We start from the raw sequence: 21,916 nt of genomic DNA, 5'->3' as shown, positions 1-21,916 counted from the left end.
TGGAAATGAATGGATTCCCGGCTTCCCAATCGCCAATAGCCACCTCTGGAAGCTTACATGGGCCCAGGCGACGCCGCCCCCATCGAAAAACCAAAACCGGTTGCACCGAGTGCCGTCGTCGGCGAGTCAAGGTGAATCTCACGACCTCCATGAATCCAGGGGCTATGCTGATGTTGGCCAGTGCGATGAGCAAAAGCCAAGCTGCCGGGCCTGCGTGCGCCGTGCGGTTCCCTGCAAATACGCGTCAGAGTACCGAGCCATCACGGACGCCGCCGGAGATGTGTCCCCAGGGCTGCCGCTGACGCCCGATACGGCGACATCGCCACTGCCGCATGAGCCAGGGACACAGCAAGAAACGTCCGCCCGCTCTCCTCGGGGTCTCCCGACACCTTCGGATGCGCCATGTTGCGCCCGTCCATGCGCCTTTAGCGTCGACGACCTGGCTCTTCTCCACCACTGGACGTGGTCCACCAGCCTCAGCATCTGCCGCGAATCCAGCTGCGCCGACATCTGGCAACGCGTGTTTCCCGAGGTAGGCTTGCGACATCCATTCGTGTTCCACGCCATCCTGAGCCTGGCTGCCCTTCATCTCGTCCACAGCCACGGGACGAGAGATGGTGGCCAGTATGTGGCCGAGGCTGCCAAGCATCACAACGAGGGGCTCCGAGGCTTCCGCCAGTCGCTAGCCAACATTACCGAGGCGAACAGCGAGGCCCTGTTTGTGTGGTCTCTGCTGAACATGATCTACGTGTTTGGCGTGTTTAGTCGACGCGGCGTGGGCAGCGGCGACGACTGCAGCTCTCCTCCGCGCCATTTGCACAAGGATTTGGTTCTCGGCATCGAATGGATTCCCATGATCCGCGGCATTGAAGCGGTGCTGTACCCGACCCACCATCACCTGCGGCTTGGTCGCATGAACCGCATCTTGAGTCTGGGAAACTGGGACGATCTGGAGCCAGGTCCAGCGGTCGAGTCTCAGGGGCCCGATGGCCATCTATGCGCCACGCGAAAGACGTGGGAGAACAGCAGCGATGCAGAGACATACGACCAGGCCCTTCGGATCCTCCGTAAATGTCGAATGTTCATTCAGCAGTTTGAGACGATGGATGCGGCCACTCTGGCCGATTGGGGCTACAACCGCGCATGGTCTGGGCCCCTGATGTTCGTTCACTTTGCACCACAGTCTTACTTCACTTTGCTACACCAGAGACAGCCTCCCGCACTGGTCTTGTTCGCCTACTTCGGCACCTTGCTGCACGGCATCGGAAGTTTTTGGTTCATGGAGGGCTTGGGAGAGGAGATTGTGAAAGTTGTTGCCGACCTGCTTGGGTCTTACTGGAGACCATGGATTTCCTGGCCAATCGAGTATGTCGGGCTTGACTGATCCTGAACTATCTTCATACTGGCCACAAAAAGGGTCAGAGCGATAACCGAATTTATACCCCAATGTGCTACTAGACAAGGGAAAATCTCCAATCCTGGCCACCCTCCCAGACGCCGCGAGCCTTCTAGAAGTTCCCAACCGACAAACTTCTATACATGCCAGACTTCGCCTAAAGTTCCCCGAGCCTGCTACAGGTTGTCAGGCATCTTCACTCATCAGGACTCGGAATCCAGGGCGCGTATGGTGCCGGTTGTGGGGAGTATTCCCATCTTCCTGTCCAACAATGTCAGCCATTCTACCTTGGGCATGGCTGAGTCGGGTCCAACTAGGGATTAAGAGCGCTGTACCGCGGTAAGAAGGATTTCCAGGGCAGTTAGGAACGGATGAAAAGAGGGCGAGTTTGACATACCATTCCCGATTTTCCTGAGTAAGTAGGTCCGCCACTTCGGATGGATGAATGTAGTTGAAGAGCACCATGACCAGGAACATGAGCACCGCATCGAAGACGTAGAGGTACGCCTCGTGACTGAGAAGGTACCCGTCGAAGCCTTGCAGATACTCGATGGCGCGGAAAACCGAGCGGACCATAATGAGTACGCTGCCGACGCACAGGGCAAACATTTGGCGTCGCCAGACCCGCGAGTGTGTCTGTGACTGCGAGGTCGGCGCCCGCCGGATGGAGAGGATGAAGGCCACAGCAACGACCATGAAAACACCAAAAAATACGAGCTGCACAAACAGGCCCACGATGATGACCGTTGCTCCGTTGTTGAGAGCTTCAAGCGTCCTGCCAACAGAGTCAGAACCTGCAAATTTTCGAGGTTATCGAGGCATCTGGGCCTCGGAATTGTTACATACCCGGTTGCCTGATATCCACCACCTGTCAAGATACGTGGTCAACGCAGTTCTCAGCAATGGGTCTTACACTAGGAGTGCTCACCTCCTGCTTGCAAAAAGAATGACAGCACATCCCCTGTGACAAAGATCTTGGTCAACCACTTCTTCTTGATCAATGCCCGCGACTCGCCATGCAAGAGCAGTATGATCCGGCCGAGCTGCATGTAGATGGTGGCAGCGAACAGAGCCGGCGCGACAAGAAGCAGGATGGCCTGGATGATGTATGGGCCCAGCGTCCAGTTGGGGCTCTCGGCACCTGACTTTGCGCGAGCGGCGTATCCGATAAACTCGACTGCCATGAATGCACTGATTAGCATGTCTTGCTTTGGGCGATCGATGTCCTCAAGTTGAAATGGAAGGTGGATTCCTCACATATACCGCCAATAGCCAGCGGCAGCATGAACCAACATCGAGCCCGAAACAGCTGCCAGAAATGCAGGGCTGTGGTGCCGAGGAACAGTAGAAGCACGACGACGGCGCCGGCAATGCTAGGGTCATAGTGGTAAAGCTTGAACGGATTTACTGGCGGGGCGGCAGCCTCTGCTCTGATGGCGAGGTACATTGGGGCGGTGGCGAGGGGCCTGGAGCACTGGCAGAAAAAAGGCTGATGGGATGAAAAGACTGAGCGGAATCACTGTGTGATTCGAGACCACCTACCGAGCGAGTGAGTGTAAGCATGACCGGGAAAGGCAAGATTAACAAATACTGAGAGGAGGTACTTAACTGACGGGCACTTGCCCGTTACGCGTATCCACTGCGGATGACTTGCTGTCATGCAGACGACTAGAAGGTGGTCGTGTTGCTTCTAGGTAGTCTTGGGAAGTGGGTTACTTGACCAGTACGTCCGGAACTCCGTCTCATCATGCTCAGGGGCAATGCGGTCCATCCCGTCAACAGTTCCACGAACCCAGGGCTATACATCTCTTGGCTACGGTCAAGCCAACATATACATAGCATATGGTAATCGACATCAAACCACGGGGTCTAAAGGACGAACGACGATGGACCGGGCTGGAATAATCCGGACGTGATGAAGCAGAGAGTTCGAGGCAACGTGTGTGATGGGGCCTGGTTCGTTTAGAGTTCGTTCTCAGCGTCGCAGGCCGAACGAGATTTAAGGTACGAAACTGGAGCGAGGGTGTGGGTCACACTTGAACGAGGCCCCGCTTAGGTGCGATCCCGTCGACACTTTTCATTGCATAGATACCTTACGGATACACCCGTGACGGTACCTCAGCCGTGAGCACAACCGATCCGCCCAACACCAACTGATCGCCCCAGGGAGATGGACCACGGGTTTAGCAACCTGATGAGGTGCGACGGAGCGAGAAGAATTGACAGATTGTATTTTTCCCAACATTTTTCTAGATGTACGGCCACATGTATGAAACAGGAGCAGGTCAATCCGTGGATTCCATGGTTGCCCCTCCTGACTCGGCCAGGTTGACATGTGCGGGCATGTCCGCATCGACGAGGCCGTGGAACCCAGGGGTCAGTCGTCCTGCTGGGCTAGCCTTCGCATTTTAGAACCTTTCATATCTCTTCTTTCGCTGCAATCCATCCGTCCCTAGACTACCCCGGGTTAGCTTCCTGCTTATGAGTTCTGACCCCGTGCATCGAATCGCGCCCAATCCGTCCCAACCGCACCTTCGGCCGACAAAGACGTCCTCTCTTCTCGGCGAATCTGAACTCGGCGCCGCTATGGCAGACAAGCGGCGCACCATACGATACGAGCTGTCTGCTGAGAGCGTCCAGTACGAGTTGCCAACCGAACCTGTTGAGGTCCATGTGGCGGGCATGCCGTCCTGGGCCGCCGATGACGGTTGTCAGACGCGATCCGAAAAACCGGGAGACGGCCTTGACCTAGGTCAACATGACAATCATGTCTACGAGCTCATGGGAAGTAGCGTGACAGTAGGCGGTACGTCTGCGGCCGAGCGCTCGTCCTGGCCGGTTGAACTGAAACTCGCTGACCAAACATATGGTGTGAACAGATGATGGGCGGGTCGAGATCGATTGCGAGTCCAAGCTTGCAAGGGCCCTCAGCCTCATGTACAGGCAAAATCCGGGCCTCGGGGAAAAACCAACGGTCGAGGAACCTGAGCCGGAATATGAGCCCGCACCTCCACCATACGAGGAAGCCTCTGGACGCCGGCCGGAGTATCCAAAGCTCAACGTCCTGATTCAAGTAGTCGGTAGCCGGGGGGATGTCCAACCATTCATTGCACTGGGAATCGAGATACAGAGACTTGGCTTCCGGGTCCGTCTCGCTACTCACGATGTGTTCGAGGACTTTGTCCGGAGTTCTGGTCTCGAGTTCTATCCCGTCGGCGGCGATCCAGCGGCACTGATGGCCTACATGGTCAAGAATCCCGGACTATTCCCGAGTTTCCAGAGTCTCCAGGCCGGTGAGATCCAGAAAAAGCGCGACATGGTGGAGGAGATGCTCCAAGGATTTTGGGCTTCTTGTTTGCGCCCTGACACTGTCACCGGAGCCCGGTTCGTGGCCGACGCCATCATCGCCAATCCGCCTGCATTTGCACACGTACACTGCGCCGAGGCCCTCGGTATCCCACTCCACATCATGTTCACCATGCCCTGGACAAGCACAAGCGCATTTCCGCACCCGCTGGCGAATCTCAGTAACAGCAAGGGAAGTCAGCCGATGGCTAATTATGCGTCGTACGCGATAGTTGAGCATCTGACATGGCAGGGGTAAGCTTGAGCCCTATCACGATCCTGGACGGCTGTGTCCTAATAAACATGTTCGCTATATAGCTTGGGCCATATCATTAACAAATGGCGACGGTCACTTGACCTGGAAGCTGTGACCATGTTCGACGGCCCGTTGCTGACGGAAAGGCTTCGCATCCCTCACACGTACTGCTGGTCCCCTGCGCTTGTTTCCAAGCCCGCGGATTGGGGCGCTCATATTGGTAAGAGTGTTTTCCGAAAACTGAAGATCCGCTTGTGACTGTGACAGCCAACACCTATCTTCACAGATGTTTGCGGATTTTTCTTCCGCAACCCACCCTCATACTCGCCTCCTGAAGACCTCGCACGTTTCTTCTCGGCTGGCTCAAAGCCCGTCTATATCGGGTTCGGCAGCATTGTGCTCGACGACCCCCAAGGCACCATCCGAATCATTCTGGATGCTGTTGAACTAGCAGGTGTTCGCGCCATCATCTCCAGGGGATGGAGCCACTTAGCCGGCCCAGCAAGCGAACACATATACTGGATCGGAGACTGTCCTCACGAGTGGCTTTTCGCTCGTGTCGCAGCCGTTGTACATCACGGCGGCGCCGGCACCACGGCCTGCGGTTTGAACAACGGAGTGCCTACCATGATCGTACCTTTTTTTGGGGAGTAAGAAGTCCAAGACCTCCGTGTGTTGAATATCCCCTCGACCATTCTGACTTGAGTTTAGCCAACCCTTCTGGGGCGAGATGGTCGCCAAAGCCGGTGCAGGTCCGAGCCCAGTTCCCTTCAGGCAGCTCACGGCGCGGAAGCTGGCTGATGGCATCGCATACTGTCTGACTTCCGAAGCAAAGTCCGCAGCCCGGTCAATCGGCCAGCAAATGAAGTCGGAGCAAGGTGTCCAAACCGCTGCGCAGTCATGGCTCCGTCAGTTGCCTAGTACACAGCGTTTGCGATGCGACTTGCTGCCGAGCCAACCTGCAGCATGGGTCTACAGGAAAGGGAAGAATCCCGTTAAGATATCCAAGATGGCAGCGGAGGAGCTCGTGTCTGGCAAAGCCGTCAACCAGAAACATCTGGAGCTGTAAGACTACACTAGACGCCAAATATCTTAGACTAAGGTTTCGCTAACATTCAAGCTTCCAGCTACCACACGAAACCGCTATTCATTCAAGTGACTCGGTGGGACCCGATATCCGGCGGCGCCTCCGCCGTCATGGCTACGGCAGTCGACATGACTGACTCCATTACGGGCATTGTGACCAAGCCGGTGGACGAGTGCCGACGCGAACAACGGCGCCGCGAGCGACAGCGAGAGAAGGATCAATCCATACAAAACAGGCACCATGAGCGGCCACCCCAAACAAGCCGCCGCTCCCTGAGCCTCACCACCACCTCATCCCAGACCTCGGTGGCAAGCTTGGCGGCCGACCTCGAAAAACCAAAAAAACAACAGTCCATGGCCGGCACGGCCGCGAAGGCATCAGCCAAGAGCATCGGCATGATCGGGCCGATTGCCGCCAAGGGAATGCTCGTCGACTTCCCGCTGGCCATCACCGAGGGCCTGAGGGCGGTGCCGCAGCACTTTGGGACCAAGACGCGGCCGCACGGCCCCGTCACCGACGCCAAGAGCGGCGCGGCCGTCGCCGGTCAGACGTTTGCGTGGGGTTTTGTCGACGGCCTGAGCGATCTGGTCATGGAGCCAATCCGCGGCGCCAGCAACGGCGGCGGCGCGGTGGGCGTTGTCAAGGGCGTGGGCAAGGGAGCCGTCAGTCTTGTCGCGAAGAGCGGCGCCGGCATGTTCGGCCTGTTTGCTTATCCCACTACGGGAATTGCGAAAAGCATCCGGACGGCGGTTCACCGCGGGACGAGGAAGCTGGTGGCTGAGGCGAAGCACGCCGAGGGACAGTGGCTGTTGGGGAGTGGTGGCTTGCCGACGGGGGTCACCGGGGCGGATTTGGTGGCAAGGTTCCAAGTGCTGCAGAAGGGCAAATAATAACCGATTGTGGGAGAACATGCCTGTTGTAACCCATTCTCTCTTGTTTCTGAATGAGAAGAGGGCTGTGGTGTCTAGGGTCCGGCATCGGCGCGCAAGACGCCGAGCAGCATCCCCCGGTGTAGTGCTGCGCCAGGTGGATTGGATACCCTGCGAACGATATAGACCTTATGCATTCGATTCGGTTGACAATCGCATATCCAGGCTTTGCAGGGAGCTGGATAGTGAGCTTCTTCAGGTTATTTCTTGTTGTGCTCACAGGCAACTTGAAATGGAATCATGACAGAGGAGGGACTGCCAAGTGTATTATATTCAAAAGTCTCACTGTATACGATGATTAAAGTGTGCGCCTTTCCCTCTTTCCGATCCTATAGATAGCTCAGGTAGCGAGCTCACTTTTAGATCTTCTTAGCACAATGAGATTTGGAAGAACGTCGATACAAGTACGGAGCTATGTACCTATCTGTGTTGTAAGTACCAAAAGTGGGCCCGGCTTACCTTATCCGGCCCCTAGGCTCGGCACAGCCTGACCCGCTTCGAGCCTGGTCCAACCGCTGTTACTCACGGATCGCTGCCCGGCTGCAGTGATGATGCCAAGGCGGAATGTGTCCAGGTGCACTTGTCATTGCTTGAGCTTCGATTTGCTGCCACACTCCTCAACCGTTCACTGATTTACCATGATTTCGACCTCCTCGATAACCCAATAAACTGCGCCGCCCTTTTAGCTACAAGCTAATGAGACCGCGACAATGGCCCTCACGCTCTCTCCCGCCAAGCTCGTGCTGCTGGCGGTGCACCTGGCCGTCCACGGCGACATCGACGGCTTGACGACCCTCGCTGCCCGTCACGGTACCGTCCTCCGAAAGGACCTGCTACTGCGCATCCTCCTGACCTACCTACCCGAGGCCGTTCCTTCCAACCAGTACGTCGAATTGATCAGCCAGCTCGAAAACAGCAGCTTTCCAGACACGCCTGACCACGACGTCGATTGCTCGCCCGTCGAGGGCCTTGCCGAGCATGACGCCACAAAGAAGGTCAGGAAGCTCCGCCTGCTTTCATTGGCCTCCCCAGAAATTCCGGACGAGTCTGGCGAAGATGCGCTCTCACTGTTCTTGCTGCGGCGGTCCTACAGGGTGGACGAGGAGGCCGGCTTGCTCGATGAATTGCCCGCCTTGCTGCTGCCGTTCATGAATCATTCGCCATGCATACGGACACTGTTGGTTTCGACAATACTGCCGCTTTTGAGGCGGAACTGCGAGTACTATCCTCAAGAACCCATTTTGTATACCCTCCATGCCTTCCAACAGCTGCCGGACCGCGTTGCCGTGAACCTACTCTTGTCGCGAACGGGCGTTGGCGACGTCGACCTTCCCCTGGTCGGCCGAGACCTGAGGGGCTTGGTTGGCCCATGGCTCTCCGACGAGAGGAGATGGAAGCATGGGAAACCTACGGTGGACTCGCCCGGGGAGCCATTGCCGAGCAAAAGAACGGCTGAACTCTGCCCTGGTTGGGACGAAGTGCTGCGGTGGCTCACCACACAGGCGTCGAGGAACTGGAAGGTAGGCGTCAGCGCAATACTGCAATGGGATGGGCCGGGTGATGTCGACCTTGAAGGCTGGGGATCAGCTGAACTCAGTGACGACCGGCGGCGACACCTGGACCAGAGCTACGCGCGGGCTGCGCTCGCTTCCGCATACCTCATTCCAGAGGCATCACTCGATGCCTTGGAAGGGGCTTACGGCATTACTGTCAAAGTTGCCCAACTCCGTCATCTCGAGCCGCTCTCCCCCCTTGCTTCGGCATCGGCCGTTCTGCCACCCATCGCCGAGCAGATCCCGGGCGACATGGTGTCCGCGAGCAATGCGGTGCACATGCGCAACGAACTCCTCGCCCCCTCAAACCCTCTAACTGCGCCAACCGATGCGTCAATACCATTCCTGCAGGCCTTGATCTTGAGCGCGCATATCCTCACCAAGGCAGGTTGTCCCTGCACCGTCCGGAGAGCCGGCGAGCTTGTGCTCCTCCAAGATGAGCGGGAGCAGACGGCCGAGGCAGCAAAGCTTATTCACTGCATCAGCAACAACGGCCCCAAATCAGATGATAAGTTTTGGCTCAAGGCAAGGAATGAGATATTGTGGCTCAGAGACTGGGGCGCTGAAGATAGCTGGTCATCTGAGGAACTGGCCTGTGGCATCTTCAGCCAGGTGAAACGGGGTTTTCTAGAGGTCGAGTTTTTGAGGGCTCTGCTAGCCAACACTCGTGAGTTTCTTGCCGTCTCGTCTACAAGGGATACTGACCAGCGAAGGCTATGCACTTGCGCGGTCAATATACGAGGATGCGCCGGACCAGCCGCTCGACCGGGAGGCCTTGCAAGACACCATTTACGAGACGGCAATGACCGCCTACGACAATGCCTCCAATCCCAATCGCACCCGCGGCGGCCTCAAGAAGTGCGATGACATGTAGGTCTGTCCAGGTAGTCGACTCCGCGCGTCGGCTCACATTGTTTCCAGAATCAAGGCATTCCCCAAGACAATCCAAAGATCAGATCCCCAAGCCAAGCGGGTCGAAGCTCTCCTGCAAGCAACACACTCACTGAGCGAATACCGTCTCGTCTTCAAACAGGGCGAGCCCTTTACACCCGTCGTCTTACGGGTCCACCCAGACCCGATATCCATCATCGGCAAGATCCTCGAGCAGAATCTCAAGAGCTACACCCATCTCCACGACCTCCTCGTTCTCGGAACGCGCATGGTAGAAGCGGGCCTCACAAACCGCAACAATACCCCGCTCACCCAAGAAGAAGAAACCACCCACCGCTTCACTGCCGAGCGCCGCATCACAGCAATGTGCATTAACGCCGCCCTCCTTGAAGATGACTTCGAAACGGCATACTCCTACGTCGTCAATCGCCTTGCCATCACCACTACCGCCACCATCACCACCATCACCACCACCACCACCACATCTCCCGACGACTACTCGTGGAGAGCTGCCCTCCAAGCAGGCAAATTCCGCCGCACCGCCCACACCCTCACCCCGCACCACCGGAGCGGCGGCGGCGGCAGCCTATCCAGCGCCAACCCAGACGTGCGTCACCTCGAGCAGCGCATCGAGTGCCTCGCCACAGCGCTCCGCGTCGCACCCGCCTCCACGCTGCAGGAGATTGTCAACGCCTTCCGGCGCGCAGAAGAGGAGCTCGAGGTGCTGGTCCGGGAGGAAGAAGAGAGGGAAAACGAGTGGGATGCCAGGGGCGATAACCTGCGCAGCAGCGGCAGCAACAGCACCACTACTACTATCAAGATACCGGGCGGGTTCGCCGTCCCCTCCACTTCCTCCCCCTCAACATCAACACCACTATTATCAGCCCGCCACCACCACATTAAGACAACTTCTGCCTCGGGCAGGAGGACATCAGCAGCAGCAGCAGCAGCCGCAGGCACCAAAAGAGGGGACGCAGACGAGGACGCCGCGCCCATGTCGCTGTTTGACCTCAGCCGCGCGAGCGTGTTGTCTGCGCAGCGGAACCTGTCAGCCTTGTCGGGGCTTCAGCGGTCGGCGGCTGGCTTCGGACGGCTGGCGGGGGTTGGCGGCGGTGGCGGTGGCGGTGATGCCGGTGGTGGTGGCAGTGGTGGGAGGAGCAGCCTGGACATGCCGCCGCTTTCGGCGTCGGGGTCGACGGCGTCTGCTGCTGGGAGCGCGGACGGGAGCGAGGAGGCGGGGACGAACAAGAGGTTGCGCAAGAGGGACCAGTTGAGGGAGGCGGCCGTGGGCACGCTGGTGTCGGGGGTTGGGTGGTTGGTTGGGGCGCCGCCACCTACACAGTCGGGGAGTCAGTGAATGTTGTGCGGTGCCTTGTGTCATGCAATGGCTTGATCTTGTGTAAGGGAAGGTTGGAATTACCATGGTTATACCCATGGTTTAGAAGGAATGACGGTTGTGCGTCACTCAAAGTGCAGAGCACGGAGTGGTTCAAACATGCACCACAATGCGGCAGGTGTGGGGAGAACCAAGGCCGAATCAAACCATTCCACGCTTGCATGTTGCTCCCGTCCCTGAAAGAGTGGTCGAACCCACTCGATGTTGAATTCCCACAACATCTCCCAAACTCCATCCTCTAATTATCCTCTTTGCGTTCCTTGGACCAGTACACTACACCGTGACAAATGCCTCATCTAATGCGGTCTACTCCACAATGTGAAACGCGCGGAAGCAATATCCACCTGGAACCCTCCACCTGGAACCCTCCTTGCTGCTCATCTGTGCCAACTTGACCCAGGTCCCGAAACTCATGACTTGTCGGGGGCATCTTCAATCCGAGTCCGAGTCACCATCCATACCCAGCAACGTCTTGTCAACGTCATCCAGCTCTTCGTCACCGTCACCGTCGCCCTCACCGTCATCAACATCGTCACCCCCCAGGCCAAGTAACTCCTTATCCACCTCATCCAAATCATCCGCATCGTCCATGGGCATGTCACCGTTCGTGTCAGCTTCATGGCGCACGCCGTTCGTCTGCTCGCGCGCTAGCTGGCCGCTGCTATCCGCACGGCGCACGTGATGTATCATGACATCGGTCTCGTCCTCCGTCTCGGCCGGGTCTACCAAGTCCTTAGAAGGCGAGCGCTCGCCGTCCAAGTCACCCTCTTCGTCCTCGTCGGCATGCGGAGCGCCGTTGACTTTGGGTCGCTTGATCGGGCGGATAACGCCCAGCGTCTCGGGATTGTCGTGGTGCTCCCAGCGATCCAGCCGGCGCGCAACGCGGCGGAAAGCCGCGGCGTACGCGCTGGCCTGCTCGCCGAAGTCGTCGGGCTCGTCCCTGAGCTGGGCGAGGCCGCCGTACCCTCTCTCGCGCATGCGCTTGTTGTCCCCACCGGCGACGGGGACATGCTTGCCGTGCGCCACCACCTCGTCCTCGTCACTGTCGTCGAAGGGGTCCTGAATATGCGCGAGTCGTGGTAGGGCGCGGACGATGGAGCCGTCGCCACGCCGAAGCTTGCGCGAACGGTGGTGGCTCCGGCGAATGCCGCGGTCAAGAATGTACTCGACCCGCTGTGTACGATTGCGTTCGACGGCGATTTGGTGGGCCGTCGGCGGGCGGGGCTTCCGTGTCACGACGCCCTCGACCATCCTGTCGGCGCCGGGAGAGGAACCATCAAAGACTTGGTATTTTAGCGAGTGCGGCCCCCGGCGAGCTATGCTTCCGAAAAGGCTGCTCTGCCGCCCAAGGGCACGAGGTGGTGGCGTCGACCTCACGCTGTCAAGGTCGCTGTCGTGCTTGGAGGGGCGGATCCGCGGGAGAATTCCTGTCGTTGGGCCGATCTCATCGCCTGCTGGGAATGCCCGGTTGCGGCCGCCTTTCTTGGTCTGGCTCTCGGCCATGAACTGCTGGTCCGCCTCGATGATTTTGGCACGCATCTTCTGCTTGGCGAAACCAAAGTCAATCTCCTCTTGGGTGTCGACGTTCTCCTGTTCCTCTTCCTCTTCGGTCAATAACTGCAAGCGAGGGACGCCCTGATTAGCGACGTCCACGCCGTAGTCGACACCGGGCCCGAAAGGGTTCTCTTCGCAGCCCTCTTCCGTAAAATCGGACTCGAGATAGAACCACATGAGCCAGAGAAAGGCACGGGCACGGCTCTCACTGCTGAAGTTCGTCTTCATGATGAGGTCGTGGAACTCATGACCAGGAGGGAAATGCAATTCGGCGATTTTGGCGGCCGATTGGCAGATAAGGAAGAGCAGGTTGACGGGATTCGTCCGTGGGACGTCCAGGCTTTTGACTTCGTCGAGCGTGGCGGGCTCTGGCCGGTCATCGGAGCCGCCCTTCAAAATGGACTTCAATCTCGGAGCGTCTTGTAATTGCTTGTAGGCATGGGGGTCTTGACGAGCTTGCAGGCAGGGTATAGCGTGATAGGTGCGAAGTTGGGCCCGCATTTCTGGGAAGACTGAGCAGCGAGGTCAGCATTAGCATCGCCGAGAAGCAGGAATGGGCCGAGACATACAATTGAGCGTGGTGTTCATGCGGCCAATGTTGACCAGGAGGCAGACCATTGCCATCCCTTTCGCCGCCTCTCGATCGCTAAGCAGCTTGTCTCGAAGGACCTTGCTCGTCTTACTACTCCTCGACATGGTGTCGATGTACAGGTCGGCGAAGCACTGCTTGCCCAGGCGGTCCTTTTCGTAGCTGTTGGTGAAGACCTTTTGGTCATTGTCGAAGACGGCCCTGAGGAAGTCGAATTGGATATCCTTGCGCCAAAGGGGCTCGCCGTCTTCTTTTTTGAGATGCCTGATCTTGCCGATCGGGTTGCCGGTTGTGCCGCCTGCATCGTCGCGGCCGCGCTTCTTGCCGCGAGGCTGTCTCTCGGAAGGCTCAGGTGTCGCCCTCATCCTCGTGTCGTCGTCCTCAGTGACGGCTGTCATGAAAGACTTGTCCATGTGAATTGGCGAGCTGGGCGGTTCGATGTCAGACATCAGAGCCACCGAGTTGGGTGTTGCAGCCATGACGACGGGGGAGAGGGGACGGGAATGCCCCAGATCGAGGCTCGTTGGGTGCGAGGTTAGTCCGGTTTTACGGTTTCGCGATTGCTTCCGAGACCGCTAACGTTCGTCCAGAGTCTTGCGCCACCTGTGGTCGGGCAAACGGTGCAGGCAGCAAGCGCGCAACAAAGAAAGTAATTAAATTCCTGTGATGTTCGGGATGAAGATAGGGGATGAAAAAGAAGGGTTTGGCACGGAGATTGATGCGACTTAAAGGTCAGATGGCAGGTTAATCACAGTTTGGTGGGAAAGGGATTTTTGTTTGGGGATGCAAGGCGTGGATGCCTGCCGCAGCTTGGCTCACACTGCGAAGACATCACGTTCAGGAACTGTCGCCAGGCTCATTAAATAATCCTCGTTTGGCGATCAGGACGAGACTCGCAGGTGACGCGGGAGTGGTGCAAGGGGCCAGCTAGGCCGACAAGGATGGATTGACTGAATTCTGGGGGGGCTCCATTGCATGGCCGGCCTATGCGGGATATGCGTTTAAGGGGTCGTTAGTTACCTGGCTTTCTGGCCACTTAGGAGCAAGCCTAACCTCCAGTGCACCTGTAAGTTAAGGTATAGGTTACAGACTCCCTGAAATTACTGGTACCATACCTATCGTAACCGACCTGAGAAGGTACCAAAAGTAAGGGATAAGAAGCCTCCGGCCACCCCACATTTTCCCAGCCACCAACGTTATATACACTAGTTACGCATCCGTACATCTGCCAATATCTTACAGGAAAGGTTTGCAGCAAACCTGATAGTATTAGGTAGATCGTTTTTGAAGAACATCTCCTATATCCTTTGTGTGGCACAGCAACGAATGACCTGGACCCAGCACAAATTCTTCACAATGACTGAGGTTGCAAAAATCCCCGTAATCGACCTTGCTGGCGACAGAAACCAGACCCAAGTGGCCAAGGACCTGGTTGAAGCTGCCATCGAACATGGCTTTGTCTACATCAAGAATACTGGCAGGGACATTCCCGTCGAGGCTATAGATAAGGCCTTTGAGATGGTAATGGAACGCCCCTGAGTGCTGAACTTGCATGTTGGATCACTCATTCACCATCGCGCAGTGCAAACGACTTTTTGATGCACCAGTTGACGAGAAGGAGGCGTGCAAAATACAGCACAACAATCGAGGCGTAGGCGACACAGAATCCGCCTGTCATAGGAACTCCTGGGGGTGATTATCTCACATCTTATCCCAGTGGTCTGCAATGAATTATGAGACACTCGACCCGGCAAACCAGCGTGTAAGTCTGTGTCTCGCATTGTGTCGCCCCTCACGCTCGTTAATTCCTCGCAGGTTGGTGACTTCAAGGAGTATGCATTGCCCATTCATAGTCTTGCCTTGGTCCTCTCATTCACACACAACGTGAACCGCCCAGATCCTTTAACTTTGGCGACTTCGCGGACGGCAAGGCCCAACAACCCATTCCCCCCACCATCGTCGCCGACGAGCCGCAGATCAGCGCCTTTCGCGACCTCTGCTACAACCTCTCCCTGAAGCTGAACACCCTACTAGGCATCGGTCTTGAGGTATCCCCATCCCCTTCCCCCTTGCCCCAATCTCCCTAATCACACACCAGCTGCCTCCTAACCACACCCCTTTTCCAACGTGAAAACCAGGTCACGCCCCCGGACTTCTTCACCACAGCCCACCTCCGCTCGCGCGGCCCCTCCGGCACGATTCTGCGCTTCCTGCGCTACCCGCCCCGCAGCGCCCTCGGCCAACCCACAACATCCAACGACGTGCGCGCGGGCGCCCACTCCGACTACGGGTCCTTGACGCTGCTCTTCCGCCTGCGCGGCCAGCCGGGGCTGGAGATCCTCCTGCGCGACGGCAAGACCTGGTCGCCCGTCCCCGTTGTCCCGCCGGGCACCGAGGACGACCCGGCGCCGCCCATCCTGATGAACATTGGCGATCTGCTGAGTTATTGGACGAACGGGCTGTTGCGGAGTACCGTGCATAGGGTCGTCTTCCCCTCTTCAGGAGCTGGAGCTGGAGCTGGAGCAGCTGGAGGCGGGTTGGTGGAAGGGGAGACGGACCTTGACGGTATGCGGTACTCGATTGCATATTTCTGTCATCCGTTTGGCGGGGCTGAGTTGGGGTCTGTGCCGAGTGAGAGGGTGAAGGCGTATAAGGGGGGTCTGGCGGAGGGGAATCCGTATGCTGAGAGGAAGGTGTTGACGGCGGACGAGCATCTGAAGATGAGGTATGTTGGAGGTTCGCCTGCCACATGTATATTGTGCGCTGGGTTGCTGACTGGCTTGCAGGTTGAAGGCCAGCTATGCGCAGTTGTACAAGGAGGAGTGATGCTATGCGAGGATGGCAAGAGCCAGGCATCCCTAAGATCCTTGGGTGGATTTTGCACGGAAAGCGAATAGTTGCAGCGCTCTGTCGCACACCGGCAATCGTCGCAATGGCTTCCGCCACTGATGCCCGGGGAGTTAAAGCATGTTGACTCCCATGGCGCGGGTTCGCAGGTAGCTGTGCGCAGTCGAAGTGACAAGTAGTAATTTCCTTCCCCGAATGCTCGCAAGCTCTATTCCGACAACTCATACGGGCCAGGCCACCTCTTTGGGTATACTCGCCGCCGTGAGATCTAAATACTCTTCCCTGCCAGCCGGGTAACGCCTGCTGATGCAAAATACGGATGTCTCATCGATGACGGACGCCCTCAGGTTCCCTTCAGCCAGACACCTCTGCCATCTTCTCGTCCCTCTCTTTTCTTCGTGCCTTCCTGCTACTGGCCCCTTGCTGCTGCTGCTGCAACTGCTCCCGCCTCTCTTGCTTCCTCGCTGCCCTGTCCATAGCACCAATTACCTTCTGCTCCTTGCCAACAGGGAACTTAACCGCGGCCGCGGCCTCGTCCTCCTCTGTCCACTCCCTGGGCAGGACGGCAAAGACTAGGTACGACGTATGCGTCTTGATCTCGGGTTCGCCACGCGTAATGAGCCGCCCTTCCATCCACGGCGCCGTTCCGGATGTCGCTTCGGCTGGAGTACCCCCATTGGTTGCTGCACTGTTCTGTCCGGCAGGTTCGGCAGCCTCATCGGCCGAGTCCATCTCCTCATCGCCATCCCGGGGTTTTGCTGCGTGTTCGCGGAAGCGTGCCTCTATCTCGGCCAGCCTGGTGATTGCCTCCTCGACATCGTGCGCCGAGTTGTTGACACCGCGGTCAAAGTTGAGGTTCAAGCCGACGCGCTCCCGAGAGGTATGCAACTTCCGGTTGGCAATCTCGACCATATCGATGTCTACCCACCCGAGCCGACGCATGGCCGACACGGTCCGGGTGACTTGCTCGATGCATGGCGAGAAGGTGCACAGGTAGACGCTCTTGTTCGGGTTGAGCGGAGACACCCAGTCGGTCTGTTCGTTTCCGGTAGCGCTCCCATTTACGTGGGACGAAGCGGGCCTCCGCCGCGACAGATGCGGCAGGGCTTCCCAGGGCGCAGGGAGGTCGAGGAAGACGGCATCTGCCTCGGGACTTTTCCCATCAACTGCGAATCCACCATTGTAAACATCACGGTGCGTCAGCTGCACGAGTTCATCCAAACCGTGGTCGGACAGCTCCTGCTTCATCTTGTGATAGCGCTGCTCGTGGAACTCAAAGCTAAAGACCTTGCCCTTGCGCTCTCCTTCGGCCGGGTACCCATTGTAGACTGCCCGGACCGCCGCATGGGTGAAACTCCCACTGCCGGCGCCCGCCTCAATCAATACTGAGCCAGGCCGGGCCCGTATCCTGTGCAGGATGTAGCTGTAGTCGGGCGTGTAGACAACTTGAGTCCGGTGGGGCAGACTGGTGGTCCAGAGCTCGGGAGTCGGTGGTAGGACGTGGATGAAGCCGCTCGTGTCGGCCACAGCTTGCTTAACGGCTGCAGCGCTGTCTCCCGTTACAGCGGTGGCCAAGTCTTCGTTGTCCTTTTCGCTGGCGCCTGTGGCTTCCCGAAAGGCATCGTCGCCGTCTTCGCGCTTCCTCTTGCGGCCCCTCGATCCTGTGTCAACCTTGGAAGCTCGGATCTGAGAACCCCAGGGGACATTCAACATCGTCGAGTGGGGGAACGAGCCATAACGGGTGTTGACAACGGCGCCCTCGGCGTAGCCATCGTGCTCTCCCGTTAGTGGTTTGAGGTAGACGGGCAAAAGGTTGTCGCGCGACAGCTGGAGGATCGCGAGCGAGTTGGCTTTCGTGTGCGGACCCGGGTCCAAGAAAGGGGATACCCCGTTTCTCGTTGTCGCCGTCATGCCTCGGTTGTTTCTCAAGAAAAGGTGTCGTTGCTGCGCGTCAAGGCGATGGACGAAAGATAAACAGAGCTTTGAAAACTGCTGAGCCACTGAAGGTGTGGGAAAAAGTGGGCCTCCTGCCCCAGGACCCTTAAGTCTTCATCTTCAAGTTCAAGCTTTCCAAATCTGGCCCCCTGCTTGTCCTCCTCCTTTTTCTGCCTTGTTTTCATGTATCATTATTCTTTTTTAGCTTGATACCTTAACTCTGGTACGCCGTATATTGATGCATTTGAATTGAAACCCTCATGAACTGATGACACCGCCAGAATTTCATGCCCTTTCGCCATATAAGATACCGTAACAAATTGGTTCGCTTTCTTGTCTCCGTTTTTCTCTTTACTCTCTATTTTATTGTCATTACCCTTTTTCCTTACCTCCATTCAGTCTCTCTTCGTTCTCTCGTTCTCTTAGGAGGATTAGTTTCAAAACCTTGTAAGAATAAGAAGGGTGTTAAGGTAGGCAGCTGAAGCTGGCGTGGCGCTGTTAGCCCATAGACCCTCTCAGGAGGCAGCTGCACGCCGCGCCCTATGCCTCACGTGGCGTCGGACCTGGCGGTTTCCGAACAGCTATAGTAGTAAACTTGACTAGCGCACAAGCATGATGCACAAGCAAGACGTACTCACAACTATGAACTCGCGGGCAAAACCTCGAGCCCCAACAGCCGCTACTGCTGCTGCATCGTCGGTCGCGCAGTGGAAGGGCAGCGAGAGATGTGAGGGAAGGAATTGGCGTTGACGGGATTGGCAACGAGGACGAGAGTAACTCCAACAGCAGCAGCTTCCGTAAGGATGTTTAACTTTTCCTCGCATCTTGCCCCTTGGGTCCTTTTGTGTAACTAATCGGCTTTGATCACCATTCGTCACAAGCGAACAGGGGATCACGACCATGGCGAGAGGACCTGTCTATGTCACCATCGTATTCATGCGAAACCTTAATCCTGGGCAACTGGGTACTGATATTTTCGGATAATCAGAAGGTCCTTGTGTTTGCTTGAAAATGCGAGGCAAGAGTCGGGATCCCAAAACGAGGGGCCAACAACCGGGCCTTCTATGCGGCGTGGGAATCATCCATTTCCAAGTCGTTCATAATCCATATCGTCCTCGGGGTCGTTCTCGACGTTCGCATCGTGCCCGAGTTCAGCTTCTGCCAGCTTCTCTATGCCACGGTGACGCGCCACTCGGAAGAGATCATCTATCATTCGTGGATGGGTCAGTCTGAGGAAGACAGAAACATAGGATAACAGGAATTAAGGACTCACCGATGCCCATCGGCAGCCGGATGGTTCCCGAGGCATCCAGGGCCGCAAGGGCGTCCTTGAGCCATGTCTTACAGTTGAACGTCTCCCCAGTCCACTGAGATGGGCGACTATCAGCCGGAATGCTCTGGATGACTTGGATAACGACGCTAACGGTTCCACTCAGACTGCTCATCCGAATCAGAGTGACCGACGCTTTTGACGGGTTGCTCTCAGCAATTGAGTTCGTGGTCTGGGAGGTCGACTGGGAGGGGAAAGAAAGGAAAATAGTGGGATAAAGTGGAAGCAGGCATGTGTGAATGTAAATAGTGAAGTCATGGTCGGCATCTCGGGATGAAGTCCTCTACCCATCTTCCAGGTTCAATAAGGAGGTGGGAAGGAATGCTTGGTTGACGCGGTGGTTGCATAATAACTCCCTCGCACTAACAGTGGGATGATGGCAACAAGCGAGCATCCAGACTCACTGCTGGATACATTGTCTCTATCCTTGAAACTGGTCCAAGTCGTCGAGCATAATAGAGTATGCAGCCTCGCAGAAGAGGCATTGGCTTACATCGCTGTATTCGGAGGACTAGGGCGGTCTTCTGCCAAGCCCTTACCCCACAGATTCCACCAGTTCTTGGCAAAGCTTAATTTCTCATAGGGTTGAAGGCCAACTACATAGTTGTACCCTTGCCTTTGCCAATGGACAGGAGAAACCGCAGTTCTTGCTTGGCACCTGCTCTCAACTCTTCAAAACTCTCCGCTCTCTCAAATGATTTCACAATTGTCTTGCTGTAAAGCCGGATTTTTTCTACCTCTATTCCGACGTGAATCATCACGCTGCCCAAGTCTGCCAACAATGACAGTCCCGTCGGCAAATGTCGAGTTGGCGTTGGACAGCCATCAGAGACGCCGGCTTGCCTCACCCGGACGGAGAATTACTCGAGAGCTTCACCGATCAAGCTATTGATTCTGAGCGAGCCGCGAGCTACTTCTTGCAGAGATGGCCCTCCTACAAGCGCATCGCCGGGCTGACCGCTTTCTTCTCGGAATGGATCGAGTTGATCTCAAATTCTAAGCCCTACTCGTCCATCACTCAGTGTTCCGGCTAATATTTTAAAGTTGATTCGATAGTATCGGCCCCGTATGCGACAGGTCCATTGTCCGCAATATCACAAGGCGGGACGGCGCCAAACGTTGCATTTCGGGCCTGACCGGTTCGCTCTTCATCCGCTCATCGTCGTCCGGATATTCCCTGAGACTGCAAAGCAACTGATTTCAGTGAGTACTTCAAACTCATCGGCGCCTGATGTGTATGTGTTCTTTTTTTTGTGTGGATAAGATTCACTACCAGGCCTTGCGCGAGATGCTGGGGTCCTTCTTCTCTCCCCTCCCTTACAGAATTCGCCCTGAGCGCCGAGACTGGAAAACATCCCCCAAAACCTCCAGCTGGTCCATGAGCCTGTGGCAGAGGTATTTGCGCAGGGCTACTTTTGTCTTCGGTTCACAAAAAGCCAAAACGTACGTGACTAATGCTCCTTTCTGGACAAGATCTGTACTAACAGCCGATCTAGCACCGCGTTCATATCAAGAAAGTTTGGTGGGCCGACGCCGCCCAACATCATGAACGAGGTCCGACCACTTCGGAAGGGATCATTTGCCGACCACTCGGCTTCAGGCATGGCCACACCAGCTCGCCCAGCGCTCCAGATCTTGGGCTGTTCTCTAAATCGATACGCTGGACCTAGGTCGCTCGAGAAATAGCACAACGGATCCGCCCTCCCATCTTCAACAGGAGCCAGCCGCATCAGAAGGGATTTCCTCGAGCACCCTTCTATTGGCGTCGCCATCCTAGCCCGCTCATCGCCACAGTGCGTGGCCCGCTTATCCAAACTGATGCCATGGGTTAAAATCCTTCGAAGCCTCTCCCAGGAGGTTCGTAACATAGCCAGCCTCGCCATCTCTCCCTTGAGCTTTGTCTTGAAGCCCCACACTGCCGTTCTGGCTTCTGTCTGGCACTGTGTACCACCTACTCTCCGGGTCCGAGCCTACCGCGGTTTGACGTGCCTTGGAGATCGTCTCTGGGGCCCAACCTGCAGTTTGAGCGTTCAGCAACTCCCATTCGGATTATATCTGAAGACGAGGAGTGTCGCATGCCACCGCCGTCTGGAAAATGAGTTCGGTGCCTTGGAGCTGGTGAAACTCCATACGGATGTCGTCGTCCCTCGCATCCCTCGCATCTCTGACGGCAAGATTTCCTACCTGCTCACGTCAGCCGTACCCGAGTACCATGTTGGCTTGTGCATCGAAGCCAAGAGTGATGAGGAAGTTGCCAATCTGATTCGGAGTTTGCGGACGTGGCTAGTACAGCTATGATCCATTCCCGAACGGTTGCGCCAGCCTACGAAATCACGAAGGCTGTTGGGGGTGGCGTCTATGACGGCAGAATCATCAATGCTGATTACGACGAAGCCCGTGGCGACGTTTTCGGTCCATTCAAAGATGAGGACGACTTCAACAACACACTGCGCTGTGGCGCCTTGCCTGATGTTGTCCATCGCAGTGGGCATAGGATTGTCTTCACCCGCGGGTGATTGGAACATGAGGAACATCATGGTCAAAGAAGGCAAGCTCTCTGGCATCGTTGACTGGGAGACCGCGGGATGGTATTCAGAATACTGGGACTATACCAAAGCTCGCTGGGTCACAAACTCTAACCGCCGGTGGATCAAGATTGTCGACAACGTTTTCAAGGAGCTGGGGGATTATCAAGAGGATCTTGCTACTGAGAAGAATTTTGGCAGTACGTCTTCTGAGCTTTTCACCCCGCAAATGGCCCAGGGAGTAGGGATGCTGCAGGCCCGTACCACCGGCCTTCCCAGCACG

The 21,916-nt window shown here is 56.7% G+C and overlaps 10 protein-coding genes across 10 annotated transcripts; 5 read left to right on the top strand and 5 right to left on the bottom strand.

The window, feature by feature from the left end:
- Window positions 1-5: 5 nt before the first annotated feature.
- Window positions 6-1,658, top strand: N657DRAFT_621543 (uncharacterized protein; the record flags this gene model as incomplete). Its single annotated transcript, XM_062790625.1, has 2 exons — window positions 6-131; window positions 182-1,658. The coding sequence occupies 2 exons, from the start codon at window positions 6-8 to the stop codon at window positions 1,382-1,384; spliced, it is 1,329 nt and encodes a 442-aa protein (XP_062646036.1). The 3' UTR covers window positions 1,385-1,658.
- On the bottom strand, window positions 1,542-2,943 carry N657DRAFT_646949 (RTA1 protein). The gene is made up of 5 exons (XM_062793218.1): window positions 2,654-2,943; window positions 2,325-2,573; window positions 2,243-2,264; window positions 1,794-2,171; window positions 1,542-1,657 (listed from the first exon to the last, which is right to left on the bottom strand). Exons 1-5 carry the CDS (start codon window positions 2,841-2,843, stop codon window positions 1,600-1,602), a joined length of 897 nt encoding a protein of 298 aa, XP_062646035.1. The 5' UTR covers window positions 2,844-2,943; the 3' UTR covers window positions 1,542-1,599.
- Window positions 2,944-3,524: 581 nt separating this feature from the next.
- On the top strand, window positions 3,525-7,282 carry N657DRAFT_621537 (glycosyltransferase family 1 protein). The gene is made up of 6 exons (XM_062790624.1): window positions 3,525-4,202; window positions 4,276-4,996; window positions 5,060-5,217; window positions 5,284-5,647; window positions 5,709-6,062; window positions 6,125-7,282. Exons 1-6 carry the CDS (start codon window positions 3,878-3,880, stop codon window positions 6,972-6,974), a joined length of 2,772 nt encoding a protein of 923 aa, XP_062646034.1. The 5' UTR covers window positions 3,525-3,877; the 3' UTR covers window positions 6,975-7,282.
- Window positions 7,283-7,628: 346 nt separating this feature from the next.
- On the top strand, window positions 7,629-11,158 carry N657DRAFT_691545 (Sec39-domain-containing protein). Its single transcript, XM_062797116.1, has 3 exons — window positions 7,629-9,233; window positions 9,280-9,436; window positions 9,488-11,158. The coding sequence occupies exons 1-3, from the start codon at window positions 7,724-7,726 to the stop codon at window positions 10,812-10,814; spliced, it is 2,994 nt and encodes a 997-aa protein (XP_062646033.1). The 5' UTR covers window positions 7,629-7,723; the 3' UTR covers window positions 10,815-11,158.
- N657DRAFT_664865 (uncharacterized protein) lies at window positions 10,999-13,895 on the bottom strand. The gene is made up of 2 exons (XM_062795264.1): window positions 12,977-13,895; window positions 10,999-12,919 (listed from the first exon to the last, which is right to left on the bottom strand). Exons 1-2 carry the CDS (start codon window positions 13,473-13,475, stop codon window positions 11,286-11,288), a joined length of 2,133 nt encoding a protein of 710 aa, XP_062646032.1. The 5' UTR covers window positions 13,476-13,895; the 3' UTR covers window positions 10,999-11,285.
- A 406-nt stretch (window positions 13,896-14,301) lies between these two features.
- Window positions 14,302-16,061, top strand: N657DRAFT_646941 (Clavaminate synthase-like protein). The gene is made up of 7 exons (XM_062793217.1): window positions 14,302-14,517; window positions 14,579-14,647; window positions 14,714-14,758; window positions 14,812-14,828; window positions 14,894-15,044; window positions 15,135-15,721; window positions 15,783-16,061. The coding sequence occupies exons 1-7, from the start codon at window positions 14,515-14,517 to the stop codon at window positions 15,820-15,822; spliced, it is 912 nt and encodes a 303-aa protein (XP_062646031.1). The 5' UTR covers window positions 14,302-14,514; the 3' UTR covers window positions 15,823-16,061.
- A 136-nt stretch (window positions 16,062-16,197) lies between these two features.
- Window positions 16,198-17,754, bottom strand: N657DRAFT_682059 (tRNA methyltransferase complex GCD14 subunit; the record flags this gene model as incomplete). Its single annotated transcript, XM_062796453.1, has 1 exon — window positions 16,198-17,754. The coding sequence occupies one exon, from the start codon at window positions 17,752-17,754 to the stop codon at window positions 16,198-16,200; it is 1,557 nt and encodes a 518-aa protein (XP_062646030.1).
- Window positions 17,755-18,507: 753 nt separating this feature from the next.
- On the bottom strand, window positions 18,508-19,570 carry N657DRAFT_691541 (uncharacterized protein). The gene is made up of 2 exons (XM_062797115.1): window positions 19,052-19,570; window positions 18,508-18,984 (listed from the first exon to the last, which is right to left on the bottom strand). The coding sequence occupies exons 1-2, from the start codon at window positions 19,221-19,223 to the stop codon at window positions 18,857-18,859; spliced, it is 300 nt and encodes a 99-aa protein (XP_062646029.1). The 5' UTR covers window positions 19,224-19,570; the 3' UTR covers window positions 18,508-18,856.
- A 169-nt stretch (window positions 19,571-19,739) lies between these two features.
- Window positions 19,740-20,622, top strand: N657DRAFT_646938 (uncharacterized protein). The gene is made up of 2 exons (XM_062793216.1): window positions 19,740-20,343; window positions 20,605-20,622. The coding sequence occupies exon 1, from the start codon at window positions 19,909-19,911 to the stop codon at window positions 20,140-20,142; it is 234 nt and encodes a 77-aa protein (XP_062646028.1). The 5' UTR covers window positions 19,740-19,908; the 3' UTR covers window positions 20,143-20,343; window positions 20,605-20,622.
- A 535-nt stretch (window positions 20,623-21,157) lies between these two features.
- N657DRAFT_682057 (uncharacterized protein) lies at window positions 21,158-21,672 on the bottom strand (the record flags this gene model as incomplete). Its single annotated transcript, XM_062796452.1, has 2 exons — window positions 21,158-21,292; window positions 21,436-21,672. 2 exons carry the CDS (start codon window positions 21,670-21,672, stop codon window positions 21,158-21,160), a joined length of 372 nt encoding a protein of 123 aa, XP_062646027.1.
- Window positions 21,673-21,916: the final 244 nt, after the last annotated feature.

This window comes from Parathielavia appendiculata, assembly GCF_033297405.1.
Source record: "Parathielavia appendiculata strain CBS 731.68 unplaced genomic scaffold N657scaffold_9, whole genome shotgun sequence".
Lineage (NCBI taxonomy): Eukaryota > Fungi > Ascomycota > Sordariomycetes > Sordariales > Chaetomiaceae > Parathielavia > Parathielavia appendiculata.
The sequence above is the reverse complement of the archived record's forward strand: the minus strand, read 5'-3'. Positions and strand labels throughout refer to the sequence as shown.